The 27790-nt window shown below is 37.2% G+C and overlaps 1 protein-coding gene and 1 non-coding gene across 2 annotated transcripts; both read left to right on the top strand.

The window, feature by feature from the left end:
* The first annotated feature begins 908 nt into the window (after positions 1-908).
* Positions 909-26127, top strand: LOC126024233 (interleukin-36 gamma-like). The gene is made up of 4 exons (XM_049784638.1): positions 909-1086; positions 22873-22980; positions 23559-23698; positions 25912-26127. The coding sequence occupies exons 1-4, from the start codon at positions 909-911 to the stop codon at positions 26125-26127; spliced, it is 642 nt and encodes a 213-aa protein (XP_049640595.1).
* On the top strand, positions 4630-4736 carry LOC126025088 (U6 spliceosomal RNA). The gene has a single exon (XR_007501135.1). It is a non-coding gene; the product is annotated as a U6 spliceosomal RNA (small nuclear RNA).
* Positions 26128-27790: the final 1663 nt, after the last annotated feature.

Here is a 27790-nt window from a genome sequence, read left to right as displayed (position 1 = left end):
ATACGAATAAACTGTGGGTCTGCACAGATAAAGGAGTAAAGGTTATCTTCAAGTGTCTCTGAGCTCTCTCTGAAACTTGGTACTGCCTTGAGCCCCTGCGGTCTTGATAGTACTAGGAGAGGCAGCAGTGGGTGCAGATCCCATGGCCTAGTTAGACTAGAATTCCTGGGAAGAGCTTTGCAGGCCTGGTTTGACTACAGCCAGAGAGTGAGCAACCCAGAGACACTCTGGTGCATGGGTTGTTGTTCCCCAGGAGCACAGACAGTCTGCATGAGGATAATGGAATAGTGGGGATGATGCATCTGGGTGACAGATAAGATGGAATTTTCAGTCTGACACTTGCACTGCACTTTTGGTATCAAGACCCTTTTACCCCACTATTTTGAATTTTGTGTAGGTATGATGTACTATATCCCTGAGTTGATGCAATTCACCTTTTTAATTAAGAACCCCAAGAAGTTTTAGATTTAGAAACAAAGTTTTGTTTCTTCACTATGTTCAGCATTTTTGACCAAGGAAACTATATTTGGCATTGATTTATTTTAATGTATTTAGGCACATGCTCTCAGTGAGCTTAGATTACACTGAAAGGTGAAACAGGGATCCTGCATGTGTGCTGAGGTAGGGCAGCACAGGGCAGGAGCAGCCCACAGAACAGCCATTCCATGCAGAAGGAGCTGAGAAGGCAGCCCAAGAACCAGTGGCACAGAAGAACATTCCAGGTGACATTCAGACAGATAGCAGACAGGTGGACAGAGACAGAGATACAGAGACCAGCCCTGTGCCTCATGGCTATTATCCAAATAGGAAAGCTTAGATGTCATCACCTGTCAAAGATTATTCTACTGTGGGATCATACTGCACAGTGGAACTGCACTATCATGGTTGGGATTGCACTGTTGTTTATCATGACACCATTTATCCACATAGGAAACCTGGCCTCTACCAAACAGGTTTCAGAGCCTTTTCTGAAGCATTTGTCAAGACCCTACAGGGAGGGGCCCTTGGGTGGGAGCTCCTGTGTGCAGGACTGGCCTGAATACATTTCCATGAGCCAAGCCCTGGGAAAACCCCAGTCCACTGTTGGTACTGGTCCTGCCTGTTTCAGAAGATTTGTCTAGGCAGGGGTGGCAAACAAGTCTGACACAAAGAGCCAAAATTTTAAACTGTGAGAGTCAGAGAGCCACACCATGCAGTGACCTGCCAAAACAGACAAACACTCACACAAAAGCATATATTTTTTAACAATAATATATTAAACACATATTGCATTTTGCCATTTTGAGTGAAGGTAAAAATTCTGTTCACCACCCCTGGCTAGGGCTATGCCCAGTTCTCTGAGTTTGCAAAGGAGCCCTGCAGAGCATTGTTTATACAATGCTGGTGGGTCCTGGGTGGTTCCAAGTTCAGCCTCTCACCTCAACTCTCCTTCCTTCTCTCCACTGGCCCAAATAGTGCAGGGATCCCTGGTATGCCTAACATTTCTGGTTGAATGATGCTCTAGAAAGAGGCTGCAGGAAAAAGGGTTAAGGAGAATAATGATGGCAGGGGATAGGGAGGAGAAAGATGGGGGACATTGGTGGTGGGAATGTTGCACTGGTGAAGGATGATATTCTTTTTATAACTAAAACTCAACTGTAATCATGTTTGTAATCACGGTGTTTAAATAAAGATTATTTTTAAAAAAGAAGAATGATTAACGCCTGCTAAGTCCTTTCTATAGTTCAGACACTTGGCTAAGTGTTACTCATATGAATAAATATTTTAATCCTCTTAACACCATTTTCATGTAGGTGCTGTTGTAACCCTGAATTCACAGGTAAGAAAACTCAGGTTTGGTGAAATTTAGTAACTTGTGCTAGGTCTTAAAGAAGTGAGGAATCAGATGAATTTGAATCCACCTGTGAAACTTGAGATCCCTCTGCTTACATAAACCTAGAGGTACTTACCCTCAGCTTTGCTTTCCTTCATTGTCTGTGGTCAACTACCCTCAAATAGCATGTACAACAGTGTTTTGAAAGTGATCATATTCATAAATTTTTAATCATATTTTACTATTATAATTTTCTATTTTGTTGATCTTTTATATTATCTAATTGTTAATGTCTTATAGTATCTAATATAGAAATGAAATGATCATAGAAAGGTATATAGAGGGATATAGTTTCAATACTATCTTGGAAGAAATACCTGGTGGATGAAGTGGACCTTCTGTTAGATAAATTTCTTATAGAAAGCAAGGCAGGAAATCTGGGCCTGAAGTCATGTTCTGAGAACTGAGATCTTGGAAGCCACTTTCAGGGAGGAAGACTGAGGCAAAGATCTTCAAGTGTGAGCTAGAAGAAACTGAGTTTTCTATGCTAAAGTCTGTTGATTCTAGACTACATGTAAAACATACCATTCTAGTAAAATTCAAGGATTCATAGCCTTGTATGAATCACAATGTATTTGGATGAAGCAATTCTATATAACAGGAACATTCTCCCAGGTGGTTGTGATTCTTTGTCTTGGTGTGATTCTGTGAAACTCTGTCCCTCCCCTCAACCCTCAGTCGACTGGATTAGTTCTTCTCTAAGGGCTCAGCTCTAGCTCCATTAGGCTGTGTGCAGATAGAAAGGTGAAGCCCCAGGGGCCAGTAGGTGAATCTGAAACAATGGTCAGGTGTAAAGGAGCTCTGATTTAATTTGGGGACCACACCCAACAATATTTAGGGGTTACTCAGGGCTGCCTCAGGGTCCATATGGAGATTTAATCCAGGTTGACTACATGCAAGGCAAATGCCCTTCTCATTGTACTATATTGCTCTGGCCCCTATGAAGGTTCTCTTTCTGTACTGGAAGGAAGTAACTGGACATGAAAGATGGGGAGGCTTGGGCCTAGATTACAGAACTGAGGGGAAGTGGTGACATATCCTGTCTGAATTCCTGGCAGATAGAATGGTAACATTATAATACTAACCTTTTAATACTGTTCTTTTCTTTAAAAGACTCACTTATGATAGTTTAATTTATAAATTAGTACTGTAAGACATTTACCATAATAAACGATAGAATCCATTTTTTTGACTTTTAAAAATCTGTATGCTGTCAATTGAGTGAAGCCTCTGAAGTGACTAACAGTTGTGGAAAAGGAAACACTGTGAGTTTTCATTTCATAAGGCTCCCAGAGTTGAAACCAACTCTACTGTGGTCAGAAAATGGCTTCAGCATTTTCAGACTTTCTTATATCAATAACAGAAAACTATATAGCCTACTCATAACTGCTTTTATTTCTTATGAAGACTGGGAATTTGCTTCTTTAGGTCCTAGAAAGTTTCTTACATGAAATAAAGTTCTGGTCGGAATGAGTCCAGCTTCATAGCATCCTGTTACTCTGAATGTCTCCAAAGGGCATGTCAGGGTGTATGATTTACGAAGCAGTATCTAAATTTAACTGCAGGAAGGAGCAAATGGATGAATGTGATACGCTTAGAATGAGTTACTCCTATTAAGGTTAAATGGGCATTGGGGCAGAAGTATATGTAAGTGATGTTTCTAGAATACATTGCAATAGGAAGAGAAATTATAGTAACTTACCACCTAAGAGATAAGTGGGAAAAGGTTTCAGACAAGGAAACAAATATGGGAATCTGGATCAAATAACAAATAGGATGTGAGCAGCCAGGTAGCATCTAGGGGTGTCTGAGTAGGGCAAGATTTCATCTTTAAGTTAGACTCATCCTAGTAAAGTTTACACGTAGTAAAGGTGTAAGTTGGTTGGCCAGACAGTCAGAACTTGCACATCAGCAAGGGGATATCAGGAAAGAAGCTGGGTTTAGTTGGTTTCCATTACAGCTTTTCAATGACAAGCAATAATAATGGGTCAGGTTTCTTTGAGTAAAGACATATTGTAGCATACATCATTAAAAAGACACTAGGTATATTACTTTCTTCTTGTTGCTGAAACAAAATGACCTTAAAGACAGGGATTTAAAGCTATGAAATTTATTATATTATTTTGGAGATTGGAATGCAAAGGGTTTCCTGGGATTAAATCAATATAGGAAGGGCTGTCTGTATTCTTTCTAGATGATTGAAGGGAGTGTCAATTTTCTGTCCCCTCTCTCCTTCTGCAGGTTACCTGCATTCCTTGACTTGTCACCTCCTCCTTCATCTCGATGTGAATTAATTCTGATTGGTGGATTTTCTTTTTTCTATTCTTAATCTAATCTTCTAATCCTCCTTCCTTCTTTAATTACTGAAAGGGATACTTGGGTTCATCTGGATGATTCAAAAATCTTTCTATCTTAAAATCCTAATTTAATCACATCTATAAAGTTCCTTTAGTCATGTCCTTTTGCCAAGTTCCAGGAATCAGTATGAGGATGACTTTGGGGGACATTATTCTACCTACCACACAAAAGTTATACTGAAAAACTAGTTTCAGAGTTTCCCAATAGGTCTTAAATAACAAGAGCTAGGGAAACTCTGATTCTGCGGCTCACAATGACAAGGAAAACTTATGCTTGTTGATACTTAGAAAGAGCTTAAGATTCCTCAGAAAGCAAGTGAATATCCCTGTTTAGATCATGCACATGCCCTGCAGTTGGTTAAAAGCAATTTATCTTTTTTAATTAAAACTTTTATTGTTGTGCTCTCTTTGGCAGCACATATACTAAAATTGGAACGATACAGAGAAGATTAGCATGGCCCCTGCTCAAGGATGACATGCAAATTCGTGAAGCGTTCCATATTAAAAAAAAACTTTTATTGTTATATTTAGGTAAAATTATTTAAAAATGCCATTTTTATTGTTTTGATGTACAAAATTACTATACCTTCATCATCACTGAGGAACCCAAGATCCTCTTTTACTATCCTATGCTAATCTGTCTCTTTTCTTTTTTCTCCTTCCACTACTTGATAATCTCACTTTGGTCATTTGATAATGTCTATTTCCTTCTTTTGTTTCTCTTTATTCCAAAGATGTGTGAGATCATATGGTACTTGTCCATCTATTTATGACTTAATTATCTTAATAAACACAGCATTCTTTGAGCCCCAATTCCTCCAAAATCACTTTTTGTATCCAATGAGGTAAATTTGAATCCTCAAAGTAGAACTGAAAAACTGGTTGCAGGAGGAAAGTGATAGGTGACAGAAAGGGACATATGATGATGTCTCCATGAATCTTCTTTATGGTCATTAGGAATATGGCAGTCTTCAGGAAACAAGGGAGACGAGGTCTAAAAGTAAAGGTCCCCAAAGCATTTATACGGGTACAATGTTGACTGTGACCAACACAAGGCTTGTGTGTGTGTGTGTGTAAACTTTTTTTTTTTAGTATTTTTAGTGATTAAAAATGTGTCCAGTTCACACTGATGTTTGGAATGAGGACTCATCTAACATCATGAGGCAGCTTTTGCACTTAAGATGTAATTAAACAAATGAGTCAGGAGTCACTTCAGTTCCACAGTAGTGAGTATCTGGCTACCCATATACCAGTAGAAAGGAGAGCGGCCTTTGTACCAAAACTATACAGCCAAATGGAGACAGTGCTCACCCCAATCTCTGTCCTTTATTCACTATGGTGCTGACTACAAGGGTTCTTGGAGAGCCTACATCTCTTGGCACCTTACAGATGACTCAGCTTTTGTGCAGTTTCATTTATTTTAGCAGCAAGGAGGCTGGTCATAGTGATCAGTTGTGCTATCCAATTTAATGCTGTAGGTTTCCCTCACTAACTCTGCCACAAACCAATCTCTAACCTGATTTTTAAATCTAATATACTAAACAATTATATTGCTGTTTTAAGAGACATTATAGAAAAATGTGCTCAAATGAGAACATAGGGGATGTTTTTAATTTTTATTGTTTACCTTCTCTTAGATTGTGAGTTCCTGAGTAACTTGATTTCTGCTGAATTTTAAGAGCCAACCATTGTGCCTGGCTCTTGTAGACACTGAAGAACAGATTAGACAAATTAAGGAAGTAAATAAATTAGGGAGGTGGAAAAGAGGGAGAAAGAAAAAGCTGCTTCTTTTTGTTCGATTTTTTTGGTTTTTGGGCCATACCTGGTGATGATCAGAAGTTAATCCCAGTTATGTGCTCAGAAATTGCTCCTGGCTTGGGGAATATTATGCGACACCAGGGGATTGAATCGAGGTCCATCCTAGGTCAGCCACATGCAAGGCAAACACTCAGGCCATCGCTCTGGCCCCCAAAGCTGCTATTTTTTTGGGGGGCCACACCCATTTGATGCTCAGGGTTTACTCCTGGCTAATTCTCAGAAATTGCCCCTGGCTTGGGGGGACCATATGGGACTCCGGGGGATCGAACCATGGTCCGTCCTAGGCTGGCGCTGGCAAGGCAGACACCTTACCTCTAGCGCCACCGCGCCTGCCAAAGCTGCTATTTTTTAACTTTATTTGAAGAAAATGCATCACAGAATTGACCGTAATACATTTATTTCCAGATAAGTGAGAGAAAAATTATTTAAAAAGAACAGAAAGAAAAATAAAAAAGAAAGAAAAGAAAAATTCTTTAAAAAAAAGAAAAAGAGGGGCCGGGAAGGTGGCGCTAGAGCTAAGGTGTCTGCCTTACAAGCGCTAGCCAAGGAACGGACCGCGGTTCGATCCCCCGGCGTCCCATATGGTCCCCCCAAGCCAGGGGCGATTTCTGAGCACATAGCCAGGAGTAACCCCTGAGCGTCAAACGGGTGTGGCCCAAAAACCAAAAAAAAAAAAAAGAAAAAGAAAGTACAGTAGCAAGCACATTTGTGAAAATTATTGCACCTCTAATGAAGTCATTAATACAATGCAGATAAGCTCTTGTTATTAGCTGTCCATTCTTTTAAGTTGGTGTGTTTCTATAGAGATCCGGCATCAAATACATGAAGTTTTCCAGGAATTCAAAGCACTATTACTGATACTGTGGCTTTTAGGGAATGTTCTCAGTTGCCAAGCCCCCTGGAAGAAGGAGAGTGGGGTGGGTGGGTTGTGGTGGTGACAGTGCCTGCACTTGCCCCCCCAAAGCCCTCGTGATATCAGCCCAAATACTGGCATACTTGAAGTTTGATCAGATTGGTGCCCGTGAAGAGAATCATAGAAAGGTGGTAAGGTAGAGTCATAAGCAAAGTGGTGATTCTGGGTAGTGGATGTAGCAGACATGGCTTTGGCAGGGCCAGTGCTTGACTTGCCCTCTCCTCCTGTGATTGCCAGCTTTCTGATGCATGGCTAGTGTACTCATGATTTTACAGCTTGGTTTACATTTCTTTTTTAGGAAAGAGTGAGTCTGTGGAACTAGGCCAGTGCAAATATGGCCACCACCAAAAGTTGCTGTTTAAATGAGAGTCTTCCTTTGTTACTAATATGACTTCCTATACCAAAAAACGCACTTTAGGATAATTATAAAAAGTCAACTTGTGTTATGAATTTTATTTTCCTAACTATCATTGTAATAGTGGGTCTAGATGTTCAGCCACTGCATTTAAGAACTAAGGATTCCCATATATTAGGTTTTTAAAGGACTGCCAGAGTAATGCAAGTGGTTTAAATTAATTCCCACTTTTCCGAAAGTCATAATTGTGCAACGACATTGTCATCTGGGCTGGTTCCCTCTAAGGCTTTCTCATGTGCATTTGGCTTTTCTGGGTGGGTCCCATTCTGGGTGGAATCATCAGTCTTGGTCCTATTATCAATGGCCTTCCTCCTGACTGTCTTCATTCACATGCATTCTTCTTTATACACATCAGTATTCAGTTTCTTTCTTCTAACAGGAATACCAGTCACACTGGACTAGACACACCCTAACAACTTCATTTTAGCTTAATTACATTTACAGAGACTCTGTTTCCAATAAGATTACATCTAAGGGTTTAGAATTTTAGGTTGTGTGTGTGTGTGTGTGTGTGTGTGTGTGTGTGTGTGTGTAGAGAAACACAATGCAACCCATATCACTTGACATTCCAAAAGTCAGGTTAGGAAGTTCTCTATGTCTGTGAGAAAGGTGAGATAGAGCATTTAAGTGTAACAGAACTTCTACAATAGTATCCCACTGATTTGAGTTTTATCTTTTTCCATTCATCTGCTGATTCCTATTAATGTTCTTCCTTCCTTCCTTCCTTCCTTCCTTCCTTCCTTCCTTCCTTCCTTCCTTCCTTCCTTCCTTCCTTCCTTCCTTCCTTCCTTCCTTCCTTCCTTCCTTCCTTCCTTCCTCTTCTTCTTTCTTTCTTTCTTTTTTTCTTTCTTTCTTTCTTCTTTCTTTTTCTTTCTCTTTCTTTATCTCTTCCTTCCTTCTTTCTTTCTTTCTTTCTTTCTTTCTTTCTTTCTTTCTTTCTTTCTTTCTTTCTTTCTTTCTTTCTTTCTTTCTTTCTTTCTTTCTTTCTTTCTTTCTTTCTTTCTTTCTTTCTTTCTTTCTTTCCTTTCTTTCTTTCTTTCTTTCTTTTCTTTCTTTCTTTCTTTCTTTCTTTCTTTTCTTTCTTTCTTTCTTTCTTTCTTTCTTTCTTTCTTTCTTTCTTTCTTTCTTTCTTTCTTTCTTTCTTTCTTTCTTTCTTTCTTTCTTTCTTTTCTTTCTTTCTTTCTTTCTTTCTTTCTTTCTTTCTTTCTTTCTTTCTTTCTCTCTCTCTCTCTCTCTCTCTCTCTCTCTCTCTCTCTCTCTCTCTCTCTCTCTCTCTCTCTCCTTTTTTTTGCCTAGTAAAGGTAGATTTTGCTCCAAACAGGGTTCATGTATAATTCTGTGTGTGTGGGTGGGTAGGTGTTATGGTTTGGGCCACATCTGATGGTGCACAGAGGCTCCTCTGACACATGCCTTGATTGAAAAAACTATTTAAAAAGCAAGGGATAAAACCTGTGCAAGGCTAGTTCAAGGGCCCCAAGTATCTTTCAGAATTGATATTACTTCCAGCTTAAGTTTGGTTAGAATAAATCTTCAAGTCTGGGTGAGTATTTTTGGCTTACTTCTCTCTTGGTGCAAATTTCTGAGCCCTCAATTCCTATCCCCATGTTCAGCCCACCCTCCCTGAAACAGCTCCTTAGTTCTGATATAGCTGTGGCTCTATTTCTACAGTGAAATGATGATGATAAATCTTCTGGGGGACAGTGGCTGGCTTCTCCAGCAAATATTCTCAATAAGGTTCCATGTAGGATTCTGTGTTTAATTGAAGTTTTATGTATTCTTTGCATTGTGCCTTGAAAGTGCTTTTACCTTGCCTTTTTGGCCAGAGATTCTGATGTCTAAACCTGCTCATCTCCAAAGATGGAGCAGGCTTCTGAGATGGTGTCACGTCTTCATTCTGGGTTATTTATTTATTTATTTTTTTGTTTTTTGGGCCACACCCAGTGTTGCTCAGGGGTTACTCCTGGCTTTCTGCTCAGAAATAGCTCCTGGCAGGCACGGGGGACCATGTGGGACACCGGGATTCGAACCAACCACCTTTGGTCCTGGATTGGCTGCTTGCAAGGCAAACACCACTGTGCTATCTCTCAGGGCATTCTGGGTTATTTTTAAAAGAAAATCACGAGCACCGTAAAGGCAGAAATCCTCTTCCTTCATTTTAGAATTGGTTCATGCCTGGGATATATGGTCTGTAGGGAAGGACACTGTGGTAACAGGGATCATAATTCTGATTTCTTCTAGTGCAGTTAGGCTCTATTGTTGTAAAAAATACATCAAGAGACATGTTCCTCTTCTAATTCTGTGTGATGTCACTGTGATCCTATGTTGGAATAAGGAATCTCTTGAGCAAGGATTTTATTTGTGCTGTAAGAAGGTTAAATGACAACCCATAGTTTTACTAAAGGGGAAAAACTAGTTAACAGTAATCCTGGACAAACCAAATTATTTCAACATTATAACTGATTTCATAGAAAATTTATATCATCTGATTCTTGGTTAAATCATTCACCAGCAAGAGAAAGTCAAATTGCAAATCTGATGGGAGTCATCAGATATACTTACAGATCATTTTCTTTCAAGGATCCTGGCAGAGCATGCCTTTTTTTTTTTTTTTTGGCCAATTTGTCTCATAGTTTTCTTTTCCTTTTCTCCGTTTTTATTGATTTTTTATTAATTTACAGTATCTTCAAATTTTAGAGGTGTAATTTAACACATCTATATATATATGTTTAGAATTTGTCACAACTATCATGAAAGTTCTACCTCTGTTCCACCCAAAACAACAAAACTCTTCTGCATTCCTCTCACTTTTCTCTTTCATCTCTCTTTTCTCTCTGGTAACTACTAGAAACACATTTTAATTATTATAAGATAGTTAAAAAAAAACTTCATGCACTTTAACCATTTTTTACTGTGCTCCTTTGACTCTAATCCTTAAGAAACAACCACTTAAACATTTGAGGTTAACTTAAACTAATATGCATGTGCATGGAAATGCAAAAAAAATACTATGCCTTCAATGTTTAAGGAGTTACATAAGTTTTATGGCTTTAGATTGCTTTGTGTGCTGCAAAGAAATAAGTATTACAATTTGGGGACTTGAGGGACAAAGTAATTGTACATGGGTTCTGTTTTTCTTAATGTTCTTTGGCTAAAAGTTCAAAGTTAAGATATCAGCAAGGGGACTTCTGAGACTTCTGTTCATGGGTGATTGTCCTTCCACTGTAGCTTTATCTTGTCCTCTTTCTTTGCATCTTTGTTCTCATAATTAAAAATAAAAAAAAAAGAATCTGCAGGGAAAACAATAAATAAATTCCCAAGAATTTCAAAAAACAAAACAAAACCAAAAAAAAAAATTTTCATGGATAGTCTTCATCAAAGACCAATTAATTCAAAACCACGGGAGCTCAGGCTCTGGGAGAAGGGGGAAGGGTGTTATTTTAAGTGGTTGTCTAGCGACACCTAGTGGCAAAACGGCCCTTACCCAAAGCCCTTCCCTGTCTTACTTTCATTACCTATGATTGCATAAACTTCTGAACCCTGTCATTTCCCCCCGCTTTTACTAGGTACTAAACTGTTTACTGACCCAGAGTTTGCTACTGGGGAGCTGAAATGCCTGGTAGCTTTTGGAATACAGAGAACCATCCAGATTTCTCTGCCAGAGCTATCTCCCATAGTCAGCTGGTGGACAAACGGTGCCTATTTTTAAGCACCCAATTCAGAGTCAATGGATAAATTAACTCACTAAATCTTTGTTCACAAGAGAGCTTTGAGAGATTTAATTGAGTATTTTCTTTTTTACTAGCAAGAAAGTAAAAATGCTAATCAAAGATCTCCCCATGTAAAATAAAACCCATGGTTGTTTGATTACCCCAGGCACCATGTTTCTAAACCCCAGGAAAAGGGATCTGAAGAAGCAGCATAGTGGCAAAGAAATAATAAACCAAGCCAGTCAGGAAAGAAACATGAAGCCAGTGGCTTTTCCTGGTCTCTCTCCCAGTGCCAAGCCAAATTTGACTTTTCTTTATTATTCCAGAACAAAATCCACCAGGGTGGGGGCAGGGCAGAATGATCCAGGTGGCTTTTTACATATCAAAAGAAGAGGTTATAGGGAAGAGGAAGATTGGGGGGGGGGGGAGCCTTTTTTTGGTCAATTGCTCGGTCGGTGTCATCTTACACCACTCCACAGAAGCCTGGGCTCAGCTGAATTAGGAAAGGTTATGGAGTTCTTCCAAATCTTCAAAGAATAATACTTTTCAATATTTCACAGAAAGTTTAAGAAACGGAATCTTTCCAAACAATTTCTTTGTTTTGTTTCATTTGTTTTTTGGGTCACGCCGGCAGCGCTCAGGAGTTACTCCTGGCTCTCTGCTCAGAAATCGCTCCTGGCAACCATCTGGATTGCCAGGATTCGAATCACTGTCCTTCTGCACGCAAGGCAAACCTTACCTCTCCGGCCCCTCTTTCCAAACAATTTCTACGAGGCAAATATTACCCTGATACCAAAAAATCATAGCAACAGCTCTAAAAATAAAAACTATAGATTATTATCTCAGATGAATATGGCTTCAGATTCTCAACAAAATACTAGGAAACCAAAGTCAACAATGTATCAAACACTTTGATCAAGTAAGATTTATCCAAGGGTCACAGGATGGCTTATATATTCAAGTCAGTCAGCATACTACGTCATATCAGTGCAAAGAAAATTATAATATAAAAATTATAATACCAAATAGATGCAGAGAAAGCAGTTGACAAAATCCAACTGCCATCCATGATGAAAACTCTTTATAACATGGGGATGGATATACCAGGCTCCAGTCTAGGAGCAACATAACGACCAAGAACACCAACTACAGAAGATGGATTAAAACGACACTGAAGAAACATAACTGCTAGAACCACAAAGAAAGACTTCATAAACTCCATTCCCTGAGCTGCACAGCCACCAAGATCTCTAGAAACAGAGGTCTGATTTTACCATCCAAGACAAAGCAGAAGTCTTTCACACCACGAAAGCAGCAAGGGGAGAGTAAATGATCATGCAAGGAGTCTAGAGTTAATCCCATGACAGTATACTTCAGGGGTGGAGAAACCCTGTATCTCCTAGGTCAAGGGAATTCCCTCTACAATATCCCCAATAGTTACTGTGCCTATGCAGGGAGATAAAGAAAAGGAGAAAAAAAAAAGCACAAAACAATCATTTTTCCACATGATTATTTATCTATTGATCGATTTTTTTTGACGTCTTTATTTTGGTGTGGAGATTACGATTGATGTCTCCAATATTATTTTATTTTATTTTGTCTTGTCTTTCTCTTTCTTTTTGCACTCGAACATGATTTGATTTCAGAACCGAGACTATTGTGTGGTGCCTGTCTTTATTGCTGTAGTGCTCACCGGTTATTTAATTCGATATTTTTTCTGTATGTGGTATTTCAATTACCTTTTTCACATCCTCTCTCAAACTGAGGTTGGAAGCCTCTAGAGGGACTCAGCCCATTTTCAGCGTATTTGACTTTTGACTTCTTTTTTTCCCCTCTTATTTTGTACCCCATTCTATTGCTTTTCTTGCCTTCAATCAAAACCACATACCTCGATTTTTCTAGCTCTGCCTCTTAAATAGAGGGGAAAACAAGGGAGGGTTCCAGGACCAAACAGATATGTGATCACTAATAGTAAGTCAGACAAAGAGGGGTCCACCTACTCTAGCAGCCGGGGGGGGGGGTGATGGTGGGGTATATGGGTTATAGAAAGGGAACTGGAATGTGGGGAGGGCATAGTTGGTGATGGGTATTCCCCTGATTCAATGTTAATATATACCTAAAATACTACAGTGAAAGATATGTAAGCCATTATGGGAAAAAATTGTGCTTTTAATCAGAAACTTTCTTTGACTTACATGTATTATTATATCAATTATATGTTGTGTTATGTCACTATATTATGTTATGTTAGTTTACCTCATTATGTTAATCAATTTTGTCTCTTGAATAAATTCTTACAATAAAAAATAAAGGTATTTTTAACTAAAAAAATAACATGGGGATATAAGGAACATTCATCAATATAGTTAAAACTATTTACCAATAGGGTATGATTACATATACATTTTAATAATATTCGATCTATGTCTCTAAGATGGACATTTTATAGAGAATGCAGATAGTCATTTATTTTTATTATATCAACCCATCTAATACATGAATAAAGGGTGTGTTTACATTTCTGTGTGTCTTTTATTTATTTTAATCATCCTTTATAATTTTCTATGTAAAAATCTTTTATATCTTTTGTGAAATTGATTCCCAGACAGTTTTAGGCATACTTGTGAATGGCACTTTAATTTTTTCTCTCTTTTTTACTCTTTGTTTGCATTTATAAACACCATTGATTTCTGTGTGTTGATTTTGCAGGTTGTCTGCCCTATTACAGGTTTATTGCTTTTTTTTTCTTTCTGTAGATTCTTTTGTTCTTCTAAATATAGTACCATTTCAACTGCAAATAGAGATCATTTGGTTTCTTTTTCATTTGGTATTGTCTCTATTGTTTCATTGAGTTGCAAGGACTTTCTACTATGTTGATATTTTTACTAGCATTATCTCTTGCCAAAATGTTTCCAAAATGTCTGTGCTGACTCGCATAACCACCCATAGGATGAATGAATGTGTTTCTTTACTGTATTGACTAATAAGTTCTAATTTTGTGCCTTCCTAATGAGTGGAAATAAGATTGTATTACTGCATTGATTTGCAACTTGCTAATTGAGTCACTGTAGTCACTGTAGTTACAACATTTGTATTTCATTTCAGTAAAATGCTTTTTTCTTTCATCATTTCCTCATTTTACTATTATTTGCATTTTAATTAATCTAAAATTAGAAAACAGTGCATAATTATCTGCCTATTACATGTGCTATCGATATTTGCTTATCTTTTCAATTCCTTCCTGAAATATTTTGTCAAAAATTCTAAAATTTTGTTGATGTCTTAATTATTACCTTCTCTTTTATGATTTTGTACTTTCTCCATCATCAGAAAAATCTCTGACACTTGACTCTGTCCAGGAATTTAAAACTTTAGGCATTTAACCTAGAGTCCTTCCCTAGATGTTTAAATAATGAGTTGTCCCATAAAAACGATTGCTTTTTATTATTATTGTATGTAAGTGTAAGACTTAATGAATAGCTGGTTAGAATTTAGAAATATAAACATTATGATATTTCTGTAGAGTTGGGTTCTTTTATATCACACTGTTAATGTTTCTATATTTCTGTCATTTTGAGGAATAGTTTGGGCTATTTTGTTATTTTTAACTTTTGAGTTAATTTTGTTAATTTTAATTTTTGTTCATTTATTTTCACACCTGAGAGAGGAAGCTACTAGCATGTTGACTCACATCCTAAAACATATAAGGAAAAATTAGTTTCAGAAAGATGTGACAACAGAGCAAATCTAGACAACAACCTTTAGTTCCTTGGAAGAAGCAGTTTTGGGTATGTTTAATCTTGGGATTGAATCTTATTTTCAAAGGTACCATGCTAAGAGCCATCATATTTAACACCCAAATCCAAAAGATTCAAAATCGTGAATGTTCAATTACCTTAAAAATTAAATATTCAAGATTATGTCTCTTAGGATAAGGGAACAACCCCACAGTGTAAAGAGAATTAAGAAATTTTAAAGGAAAAATCTGAATGGAACTATAAAACTACAAAGAACTTTATTTTAGGGAAGAGAATATTTTTATATTGGAAAATATTATGTCATAGATAATGCTTGTGTCTGCACAAGTAAAATATTGAAATAAAAATCACTGGATGTAAAAACAACTCATCAAGCATAGAACATTTAATGTAAATGAGACATTAATTTATGATTAAAAATTTACAAAATCCCTTAACAAGCTAGCAGTAAACATGCCTTTCTTAATCTAGTAGAGTACAACCATAAGAACCATGATTGACTGCTATCATCAGTGCCTTGGGCTGGGAATTTGCCCTCTACCTTAAAGAATCCTCTAAAGCCTCTTTAAAAACTGATTTCAAGTCTGTGAATTCCCTACCTCTGTGTTTGGTTGGCTGCCTTTATTCTTCAACTCTGGAAAATTCTTAACTGTTTTCTTTAACTATTGGTTCCTCAGAGTCACATTTCTGATCCTCAGTGCCTTCAGTGATTCACACATTGTTCCTCTTGTTCATCCCATAGTTCTCTGGTGTGCTTTTCATTTTCAGACTTTTTCAATATTCTGTTTTTTTTTTTTTTTAGAAGCTCCCTTCATATCATCTTGAAACTTCTTGATCTATTTTCAAATGTTTTAATTTTGCTTCTTAGAGCTTTTAATAACCTTTTTATATCACTTACCATACACTTCATTTCTGTGTGTAGTTTTTTTCATTTTAGTTCTCATAGTTTCTTGTGCTTTGCTGATTACCTGTGCCATCATTTCTTTAATCTCATTAAATGTTCTCACAATGGTGTCACTAAAACTGTTTTCTCAGGGTTTACAGAGTTGGTTGGTGTTGTTTGTACCTTCCACTTTATTGTTTTCTCTCATTGAACTTGATGAGCTTCTATGTTTTCCACATTGATTTTCTAGTTTATCTGTTATTCTGGAGGCAAGTCTTTGTAGTTAGACAACCTCTGGGTATTCTTTTTCTTCTCTGTATGTCTTCACCAAATGACAGGCAGTATAATTGTGAGTAGTGTATAATTTTCTGAGATTTGGCATGTGGCCACTTATGCTGTATGTGCTGGAGATTAATTTCACCTGCAAGGGTGGAGCAGCAAGCAGTTCAGCAGCCTTGGTAAGGGTGTGTATGTAAATTAGAGTTGAAATCTTCTGGGACTTAGCTAGAAGGGAGGAGCTTTGCCTCCTAGGCTGAGTAAGGCCAGTGATTAATCTCACTTTAGAAGGTTTTCTTATTATTATTTCTATGTCTAGCATCTTTGATTTTGTGAGCACTTACCTGAATTCAATTCAAGCCCTAGTGTATTTTTATTTGTCTACACACAACAAAATAGTTATAGAGGGACAGGACAGTATGTGGGGCATTTGCTTTACAAACAGTCAACTCGGTTTTATCCATAGCATCTTGTATGGTTACCAAGCCCACCAGGAGTGATTCCTGAGTGCAGAGTCAGGAGCAATGCCTGAGCACTGCTGGATATGGCCCCAAAACAAAACAAACATCTCTTCTTCCCATTTTTGGATGGGGTTATACCTTTTTGTTGTTAAGCTTACCAGTGCCTTATATATTTTGTACATTAAACCCTTATTAGATGGTCACTGGGTGAACTGTTTATTCCATTTCATAGGCAGTTTTTGTGTCCTAATTACAGTTTCCTTTGAGGTGAAGAAGTTTCTTAGTTTAATCTAGTCCTAGTTGTTAATCATTGCTTCCACTTGCTTAGTCAGTGGAGGGCCAGGAGAACCAGTTCATAAGTAGGAAGTTTGTCACAAAGAGCAGGGGAGTGCAGTTAGGGAAGAGAAATGTCTACTATGACAATAATAGTTGGAAATGATCTACAATCGAACCCGCAGGCTCCAAAATGAGGATCTGTGAGACACAGGTCTGGAAGCAAATGTCAATGCAGGAAATAATCCACACAGTGAAAGGGTGTACAAGAACTGGTTCAGAAAATCTAATATTAAAGCCAGAAATCCCACCACACAAGCCTTCTGCTCCTAAGAAGGAAAGCAACTTAGTGGAGGAAGACCAAAGAATGAGCGCCTGCTTTTATTGACAAGAACCAGACCATAACCTTGAGTGAAAGAGGAATACCGAGTAGGGGAAATCTTATAATCAGATCACACCCTAGTGTGTAGTATAAATACTAATTAAAGTAGGATCAATAATCCAACAATAATCACTGTAGATAAGTACTGGGTTGAAAGGAGATAAAGTGATTCGCATGATGCTCCTTCAGTAACAGTATGCCAGCCACAGTATCTAAAAGGAAAAGAAAGGAAAAGGGAGAGAGAGAGAGAGAGAGAGAGAGAGAGAGAGAGAGAGAGAGAGAGAGAGAGTGATTGAGAGAGAGAGAGAATGATTGAGAGAGAGAGAGTGATTGAGAGAGAAATGTCTGCAACAGAGGCAGGCAGGGAGAGGATAGGGAGAAAGATGTGACAGAAACTGGGGACATGGGTGGCAGGAAATACAAACTGATGAAGGATGCAATATATTGTATGACCGAAACTCAATTGTGACCAACTTTATAACCGTGGAAAAAAGAGATCCAACTGTATTATGGACAACCTTATAAACCACGATGTTTAAATAAAGTAATTTAAAAAATAAATAAGAGAAAAAAATCCAACAACAACAGAACAGAGTTTCTAGGGAAAATCTCAGCAAACTAGATTATATTTATATAGAAAGTTTTATTCCAGTTTTTGTGTGATAGCATTAAAATGCAACCATTAAAATGTAACCATAGTATATATAGTTCTACATTCTGAGAACAAAGTTCTCATCTATTTTTGTTAGTGGATGGGTCAGTTCTCTGTGCTTCAACATGGGCCCCAAAGGATTTGTTCTCAATACCTTATCATGTTATTAATGTTCCTCTGATTTCTATTATATTCATTAATATTCAAAGCATTAAAGTTGGGTCTTCAGAATGAAATCTGAATATTGGCTAATTGAATAAGTGCTGGTTAATTATGACATGAGGAGAGTCTTAATCAAGTGGAACAGAAGGTGAGTTTAAATAAGATAAATGCCACATAAACACAGTATTTATCTGGGCATGAAATATACATGTTTTCCCTGAAATTTAGTAATCAATGAAAAAAATATCAAAGTTGTGTCCCTTGAACCTTTTGACATATCCTAGAGTGAGCCTTCCTCACTCACTACCTCCCCGTCCCATTCACCTATCAGGCTACATGTTATTTTCAAATATTTTAACGTCAGTTTAGCAGATAACCCCATTTTGAGTTCCTACAAGTTTTCTACTTTTAACTCTTGAATGCTTTGTGTTCTGTTCCCACCTCCATCTCTAGTTTTCTTCTTGCAGCGATTACTACCTTGAATATCTTATAAATCTTTATCATTTTTTAAAATTTATTTAAAGAAAATGCATGACATAATCAACAGTTGACCATAATACATTTATTTCTGGATAAGTGAGAGCAAAGTTATTTAAAAAAATAGACATAATAAAGAAAAAAAGAAGGGAAGAAAATAAAAAAAAATAGAAAGGAAAAAGAACAGTTACAAGCTAATTTGTGAAAATTATTGCCATCACCAATGAAATCATTAATACAATGACAGAAGGTTAAGTAAGCTCTTGTTAGAGCCATTCTGTTAAATTGGTGTGTTCTTACATAGAGATGATAAGCATCAAACAAATGAAGTTGTTTATGAATTCAAAGCCCTATATGGATAAATGCAGCTTTTAGGTGTGCAGTGTTCTCAGGTGCCAGGCTTTCTGGAAGAAAAATAATAAGTGGTAGGGAGGGTGCCCCAGGAGCTCCAAAAAGCCCTGGTGATATCAACCCAAAATTTCAGACACAAAAGAGAAAAGAGCTGGAAGTTCCAGCTCACCTCAGGAAGCTCACCACAAAGAGTGATGAGTTTAGTTAGAGAAATAACTACATTTTGAACTGTCCTAATAATGAGAATGTATGAGGGAAATGGAGAACCTGTTTAGAGTACAGGGGGGGTCGGGTGGGGAGGAGGGAGACTTGGGACTTTGGTGATGGGAATGTTGCACTGGTGATGTGTGGTGTTCTTTACATGACTGAAACCCAAACGCAATCATGTATGTAATCAAGGTGTTTAAATAAAAAAAAAAAGAAGAAAGTCCAGTCATGAAGGCATAAGCACATGCCTTGAAAGAGTCAGCCCCTAGGTCCTCACATACAGCCTGCTCATTCCTGCCCCCCCACCCCCACAAAAAAACCCTGCTGACCTGAAGTTTGGTGAGATTGGTGTTGCTGAAGAGAATCGTAAAGTAGTGGTAAGGCAGGGCTGCAGCAAAGCAGTGATTCTGGATACTGGATACCCAACTTCTTCTCCCTAGATGGCCAGTTTTCTGCTGGGTGGCTGGTGTACCCATGATATTTCACAGCTTGGTTTACATCTCTTTAAAGAAAAGAATGAGTCTATGGAGTTGGCCTATATGAAAATGGCTTAGAAACCTTTTTCTACTTTAGTCTTCTAGTATATTTTAAGCAACTCCTTGTGTGTAGTTCATTACTCTTTGTAATTTCTTGTGTGGCTTCTGCTCTCTATACTGGATTATGATGATTGAAATAATAACTAACGGAGTTTTGGGACTCAGCAATGTCCTTTTAGATGCTATTTTGTGATGCATATCACACATGCATACAAAGTAGAGAGGCTTTTAAATTCCTTCATGAGGGTAGAGGAGGTGGGACTGATTGAAACTGGTTTTGAATACAAGTGTTTATTAATTCAAGATGGCACTCTTTCCTAGTAACATGTGGGGTGTATTGGGGGTAGCAATAGGATTGAGGATTTGACAGTGAATGACCATGTTTATCCAAGGTCAATAACAACCAAGATATGAGATAGAAAGTATAAGATATAGATTTATTTAATTATTTTCCTATTTTTTTTGTGGTGCCATCATTTATAGTAATATTAATGATAGTTTTATACATACATCATTCCAAAACTACATTTATTACCAGAATACCTACTTTACCTACTTATTACCAGAATACTTTCTTTGCCAATATTTCAAGGAACCCTCCCATCTCTCTCTGCAGTCCTTCCCATGTCCCCTTGGCAGGTAGATTCTGTTCTATGGACCAATTCTCTACTTCATTGCTTTTGACTATTGTTGCTTTCCTCATGTATTTATATTATACATATGAAAAAAATCATTCTGTTTTGGTCCCTTTATTACTGATTGACTTTAATTAAGCACAATATTATCTAGTTCAGCTCATGTAGAAGTAAATTGAATGATTTAATCATTTTATATTGTGCATGGAATTTACACATCATAACTTCTTGAACATTTGGGTTGTTTCCATACTCTAATTCTTGTACTAAACAAAGTGCTTAGTATGAACTAAACTATGAACAAAGCTATGCATGTATCCTTTTAATTAATATTTTAGTTTTAGGGATTAGAAGCAGGAAGTGGTATCACTAGGTATCAATAGCATGGAAATTCAATTCTTACTTTTCTTTGAAAAATACCCATACTACTTTTCATAGAAGTTAAACCAGATGACATCCCCATCAACAGTGAATAAGGTTACTTTTTCAACATATTCCTGCCAGCACTGGTTGTTTCCAGTCTTTTTGATATCACATTATTATCAGCATACAAGAATATCTCATTGTAATTTTTATTTTAATTTAAATAATTATAAGTAATAATGGTCACTTTTTCATATTCATAGTTGCCATTCAGATGTTGTCTTTGGGGATGTATCTGTTCATCTCCTATCTCTATTTTTTTAATGTGGTGATTGGATTATTTGCTGTTGAACTTTGTGAGTAATTTCTAAGTCTTGGATGCTCTTCATATAATTAGGTATAAATAACTTTTTCCGTTCAGTAGAGTATTATCATTTTAGTGTGGATTTAATTTTCAAGAGTAAGGAGCACGGGTTCATCAGTGCCTGCCTATGACGTTTTGTATTATTCCTTGCACTTTTGTTGCTAGAATGGGGACTATGAAGTTGTGTTACTAATTTCTTGAGATTAGCTTATTTGTTTGAAAATGTTTCTTTGACTTTAGAAAATGTGATAGAAGCATTGTAAATAAGATTTAACATGCTAAATGTTACCATTTATTGAGACTATAAATGTCTACTTTTTAGAGCAGAAGTTGGATGATAATTTGAGGTCTGGGCTCAGATTTTGGAGAAATACTAGCTACTAATTTATTCTTATGCAGTTCTAGAATTAATATATTGGAGGCAGACATCAAGAATAAAGTTTTTCTCAATTGAGGGTATGCTGTTCAGTGCACAAGGGGTTCCCAAAATTATGGAAGTTCTAGTGTTAGGATTATAAGGACATAGGGAAGTTTTCAAACAAACCCTTCATTCAAGAGATGCCCAAAATGGAGTAGTTGGGTTACCAGAAATACAGATATATTAACCAGACTTTGGCTGAAGAACATAGCTAGTTTTAATCTATAAATCCATAATAAGGCATAAGGTCATAAGTCATAGGGCCCTATGGAGAGGGAAGAGGACAGGCATCTTGAAGAGTGTGATGTGTGAGTTCTAGAGGGAAAATTACAGGATAATTAACCTCAGGGGTAATCTGTCCATAGCCACTTTTTTAGAGGCCCAGGTCTGAGATCGATTTCATTTCTTGTGGGTATAGGCTTAGGGTTTATATCTAAGGGAGTTTAGAGAGGTTATTTTCACTAGTGGAGCTATATATCTATGTATTCATCAAGCCTTCAGGGATCTCAGACAGGTGTAACTGGTTTGGTTCCTTGTCACAGGATTGTCATGCCCATTAAGAAGTAGGATCCTCCCTTATGCTCACTATATATTATATGTAAGCAGGCTTAGTCACAGACATTACCTTGTCTTGGGAACTGCTGCAGCTGGGAATCTGTGCCCTGGACTTTCAATAAAGGTCTTTTCTCCCAATCCAGGAGTGGAGTATCTTCAAATTCTGGAAACTTACTTCTTTTTCTGTACTCTGGGGCTCAGTGAGGCCTGGGGTAATCCCAGGATGATTCTTTTTTATGCCATATGGGGTAAATTTGTTGGGCAGTTTCTAAGATCCTAAGACTTGGGCTTTCAGGCTTCTAGGCAGAAACAGATGTAAAGGGAAAAAGGGGTACTAGAAGGAGGTATTCCTGGTATTGGAACATCTGAAGAGATATTGTCACTAGCTCATTTCTGTGATTGGGAAAATTCTACCTGATCTCTTTCTCTCTGTGCCCTACTAAAAGATTTAGTACAGGAGATGATAGTTCAAGCTCTTAGAGTAGGAGTTTGTGTTCAGCTAGTGTGCCCTAGGTACCTTTCCAGAAGAAAGAACTTAGGGATCAGTGCCCTTGGAAAGACTTGAAAAGTCTTAGGTTTATATCTACTATGTCTGTTCCCACAGGTGCTGAGACAATCCCACTATGACAGGCATTCCAGGATACTCTTTCCATCAAACACCCTTGCATTCAGGTGATGTTGGAATTTGGAATGGGAAATCTCAGACTCACAGCTGTGTCTTTCAATGCTTTAATATTCTCTGTTCCTATCCATGTATAAATCACACTCCACTAGTTCCTCCCATTTCCTGTGTAGCCCTGTGCTTGATGACAACTCTAGCTCTAATCCAGCACTCCTGGACCTCAAAGGGAGTAACTGGATCTTCACATGTGCACTGATGGTTTACAAGTTTAGACTATTTAAGGAATCTGCTTCCTCAGAGATCTCACAGCTTTTCTTGACAGGATCTGGAAGATCAGGTGATCTTCCTCTTGTTTTGCAGTAAAGCAGCCTTAATCTCAGCATTATTTTAAATTATCTTTTTCCATTTAAATAGTAATGGGAAAATCTGACGTTGGTGAAATCTTTGACTTGAATCAGAATGTGTGGATCTTTCAAGATGAAAATCTCATATCAATTCCACGAAGAAGAAATGTGAAGCCAGGTGAGTGGGGACCCTGTGGCTACTCCTCAGGAGGCAGCCCCTTAACACAAATAATATAGGGAGCTGTCACCAAGTCTTTTGTAAAAGTATAGCTTTACAGTGGCTCATTAAGGGAGGAGAATTTCACATCTTCTTGGGAAGGGAAGTTAGGAAAGAATTTATCTGGGATGTTGTTGAAGAGAAAACAAGAGGGCAGTATAGAGGTTCTTTCTGGTCTGAGGGTATGTCTTATGGAAAAGGAGAAGCTTGTGTTGTTTTGAGTGCAAACTGTTCTATCAGGACTAAATGGGTTACAGCCACAGGTAAGCAGACTCCAATACTGTACTATGCAAAACTTGCTCATGGGCAACACTCTCCAAGATCCAAGAGGTTCTAGTTGAGGATTCTCCATCTACAGTGTGTAAAGAGAAATGGGAAAATCTCTAGGGCAAGGTGTGATATCAGAGACAGAGATGGCTGTGAATGAATAATACAGGGTTGTTTGTTTGTTTGGTAGATCTAGTTAGACTCCCTGTAACATACTGGTCTCTCCTGACTTCAGAAGGAAGCAGAGACATCACCCTTCTATATCTTTATAGTAATGGTCGCCATCATGCCCTGCAAGCACCCAGTGTTTTCTGAGCAAAACTTCGGATTTCCCATTTATTTGGGAATAAAAAATCCAGAAAAGTGTCTATCTTGTGAGGAGATTGAAGGGAAGACCACACTGCAACTGAAGGTGAGTGACTAAGAAGAATAGTGCTAAGAAAACCAATTTATTTGGTAAGAAGTTAGTAGGGTAGAAAATCAAGGTTTAGATCTACTCTGTTTTTAGTTTTAAATATTCTTGAATCCTTTTGATTTAGAATCATGCCTGCAGTAGGACTTTCCTTGATCCACCCTGTTTCTCATTTACATTGAGGACTGTTTTTTTTGTTTTGTTTTGTTTTGTTTTTGTTTTTGTTTTTGTTTTGAATTTTGAAGTTTTTTTCCCCCAGGCAGTTTCTTCAAATGTTTTCAATGAGAACTCTTGTTATCAGTTATTGGAGTGTCTATATTTTACTTTAATATCCTATATGATTTACAAGACTATTTTTTCTTTTCTTTTTCTTATATTACCTTTGCAGAGGGCCTCACTCTTGGTACCCAAGATGAGAGGGGAAACTAGCAGCCATTCTTAAGCAAGTGGGCTGATAATTTAATAAAAGAGCCAGATGATGCAGTGTTGTTCAGGCACTATATATCACCCTTGTGTTGTTTGGGGACCATGTGGTGCTGGAATTGAATAGGAGTTGGCTTTATGCAAGGCATGCATCTTACTATTATCACTCTGGCCCTAACATAGATTTTTTTTAAAGAAACTTTTAGAAGTGTGAGTACAATAAAAAATTGGCAAGATGCAATTGGGATGCTAATCCAGTATCATTTATAATTTATTTTAGCTTATTTATATGTGAAGGAACCATGACTTAATAGATATTTATAGTTGAGTTTCAGTTGTTCAATGTTCCAACATTGACTTCCCTCCATCAATGTCCCCAGGTTCCCTACCTCACAACCTGCCTCTTTAACAGGCACATTATTTTTGGACAGGCACATTTTAAGGTTTATTTGTTGTAGTTTGCATAACATGCTTGCATTTTATAGTTTTTGCCACTGTTTGGTGAAGAATGGGTGGTAGGGAATAAAATTGTTGATGGTCTGAGTTAGGAAGTTAGTACTAAGTGGGGTTGGAGGTAGAGTGACAGAGAAGTAACTCAATTTATAACCTATTCTGGTCACAGATCATAAGCTTAGCTTTTGACTTAGATGTTGAAGGATTATTAAAGGTGGTATCATAGATGACTCCTAGATTGAGACTTCCAAAGAAATTGCATAGTTTTTTTTAAAATTGATTAAAATATGGAAAATGTGTAATTTAATGTCTTTTTATATTTAAATACCATGGTTACAAAGTTGTTCATACTACAGTTTTTTTTCAGATAAAGTTGTTCATGATTGAGTTACACTTATACAATGTACAACAATCTTCACCATTTCCCACCACCATTGTCAACAGTTTCCCTCTTACTCTTTTTGATGCCCTCTTATAATTCCTGAATAAAGGAATTCTTTTTTTTTTTTTTGGTTTTTGTGTTACACCTGGCAGCACTCAGGGGTTATTCCTGGCTCTATGCTCAGAAATCGCTCCTGGTAGGCTCAGGAGACCATATGGGATGCCGGGATTCGAACCACCGACCTTCCTCATGCAAGGGAAATGCCTTACATCCATGCTATTTCTCCAGCCCCTAAATAAAGGAATTCTAATGGAGAATCTGCCACCTTGGTTGGGATTGTGTGTGTAGAAAATGCAGTCAATTATGGACCTTTTGTGTCTCTCTCTAGACATGCTGCACTTAATTCATTTACTAAGTAAAATTATTTAACCTAACTATATAATAAATACTATATTCTTACATATAAATTTATAAAGCATATATAACATTTATAAAGCATATTTTTATAAGTGATATAGTAGAAATTTCTGATTATTTTCTTTACTTCGTTGGGTGAAGGTCCTCTGTTTGTGTCATTACCCTTTCACATCTGTTGGCAGGGACCCAATCAAACAGTGAATCTTCCAGAAAGCCTTCTTCCCCACACAGCTTTGCTAAATGAGGACTGAAGAATTGCTACTTCTTCCTTAGGATCCTTTCAGCTTCTGTGTGAGGGGAGCCCCCAGTTCATCATTCAAGAGTGATCACTTCTGTGCCATTTATGGAATGGAAACCTAGGAAGCAAAGATTTCTTGGGTGCTTATTCTAGTCCTTTGACATGTGTTTTCCTAAAAGATAGAGTATTCCTAGAAATTTCTAGATTCCAGGATATTTAGATTCCAGGTAGCATAGCATCACCTCGAATGATTCAGACATTCTCTGATTCTCCTTCTGAACACTGTCTCTCATATTTCAGGATAAGAATATCTTAGACCTGTACAATGCACCTGAACCTGTGATAGACTTCCTATTCTACCGAAACCAGGATGGCAGGACCTCCACCTTTGAGTCAGTGGCCTTCCCTGGCTGGTTCATCGCCTCCTCTGATAAAGGCCAACCCCTCTTTCTCACTTCCAACCCGGGGGGAACAGACAATATTGCTTTCATCTATAAAGCTTCAGATTTATACTAGATGTGATAGCATGGTCAGAGGATTTCTAAGATCTGTCTAAGAATTTCTAGTACCCAGCAAGTTTTCATCTCTATTAACTCAATGTTATTTCACATCAGTTATGATATTTGAAAAATATTTGCTGTCATCTCACTTTGTGGAAGAAAATAAGTGATAAATTCATGGCAACTGAGGATGGGATGTGAAGTAAGTTTCTGAAGGACAGGAATAATGTAAGCCTCCCCTATAAAGCTGCGGCTCTATCCCACAATGCTCTCATGTAGATATTAAGACCCAGGGATAGATATGAAGAAGTCTCAGAGCTCATGAGGTGATGTAAGATCTGAAGAAAGTTTTTTTTAATATTTAATGTGGACTGTATGTTCTAAATTTTTTGTTGTTCAATGTGTCCCATTAAAGATTAGGACAGTTAAAGAAAAACAGTGGTCGAGAGTATTTCTTTTTGTCTTAATTCTAATATTAAACACAAAGAAATGATAAATTATGCATTAATATAATAATATAATAGCTACATTCAATTTAATATGAAACAGAAAATGCAGAGTTAACTTATATTATCCCAAGTAATTGACAGTGGGCTAGTTCCTGAGCCCAGAACTAGTGCTTAGGCAGGGGGTAAAGAACCCTCTCTAAATAGTGAAAGTGTAGGCTTGGAGATAAGCATGGAATATTTTGTTTCTCAATTTTCTTTACAACTAGCAGGTTTATTTTTCCTAGTCCCTTTAATATTTTTATTTAATATTTAAAGCCATGAGCACCACAAAGACTACCTAATTAAAATGGCAGAAAAGGGAATTTTTGGGGTAACTTTATGAGGTAACAAGAACAAAGTGTGCTTATACAAAAATAGTTTTATTTGTAGCAAAATATAAGTGTACAGAAACAGATTCATATTTACATACTTAAAAATTATTTTACAATTTTACCAACAATTATTGAATTCTATCAGTGTATATCAGAAATTGACTAAAAGTCATCGGAAGTACTGTAAACCTAGGTTTTCTGTTTAAGATGAAAAGTACTGAGGTACTTTGCATTTTAAACTGTACTTAAAAACAATTGAAATGAGACTGACATAAAGCATATTGAGCTAAGAAAGCAAAATAATAGTAACCAAAAAGTGTGATATTGGAGTAAAATCAGACTTTCAAGCCAATGGATAAATTGAGAGGCCAAAGATTAGCTTTCAGATAGAGGGACCATTTGTTTACCACAACTAAGAGATTTAAGTAGAGAAAGGACATATTTTAAATTTTAATCCTTTTTTTTTGTACCTCACCTGGTCATGCTCAAGGGTTTACACCTGTATCAATACATAATGTTCACTCCTAGAAATGCTCATGTGGATCATGTATGATACTAGGGACCAAATCAGGGTCAGCAGAATGCAAATTAAACTTCCTAGTCTCTGTCCCTAAGTTTAAAAGTCTTTTCATTGAACAGTATGGAGAAAACTGGGTGGCAACATGAAAAGTAATGAAATTAAGCCACTATATCATACACTGCAAAAAGTTTAATTCCAAATTGATTGCTTATATTCATTAAATACACAGAAGAAAACATAGGCAAAATATCCTGATATTGGTGACAGAACTGTCTTAGAGATTTGTATTCATTGGTAATGATTTAAATAACAAAACAGAACAAATGGTATCACAGGGCC

The sequence above is a fragment of the Suncus etruscus genome, chromosome 12 (genome assembly GCF_024139225.1).
Source record: "Suncus etruscus isolate mSunEtr1 chromosome 12, mSunEtr1.pri.cur, whole genome shotgun sequence".
Lineage (NCBI taxonomy): Eukaryota > Metazoa > Chordata > Mammalia > Eulipotyphla > Soricidae > Suncus > Suncus etruscus.
This window is presented reverse-complemented; position numbering and strand designations above follow the sequence as displayed.

What these genes read in the sequence shown, in the direction of transcription:
- LOC126024233 (XM_049784638.1), top strand. Translation starts at nt 909, where the DNA reads ATGACACCATTTATCCACATAGGAAACCTGGCCTCTACCAAACAGGTT. An exon ending in AAGAAGAAATGTGAAGCCAG is followed by an intron (nt 22,981 to 23,558) that starts GTGAGTGGGGAC and finishes ATATCTTTATAG; the next exon opens with TAATGGTCGCCATCATGCCC. An exon ending in AGACCACACTGCAACTGAAG is followed by an intron (nt 23,699 to 25,911) that starts GTGAGTGACTAA and finishes CTCATATTTCAG; the next exon opens with GATAAGAATATCTTAGACCT.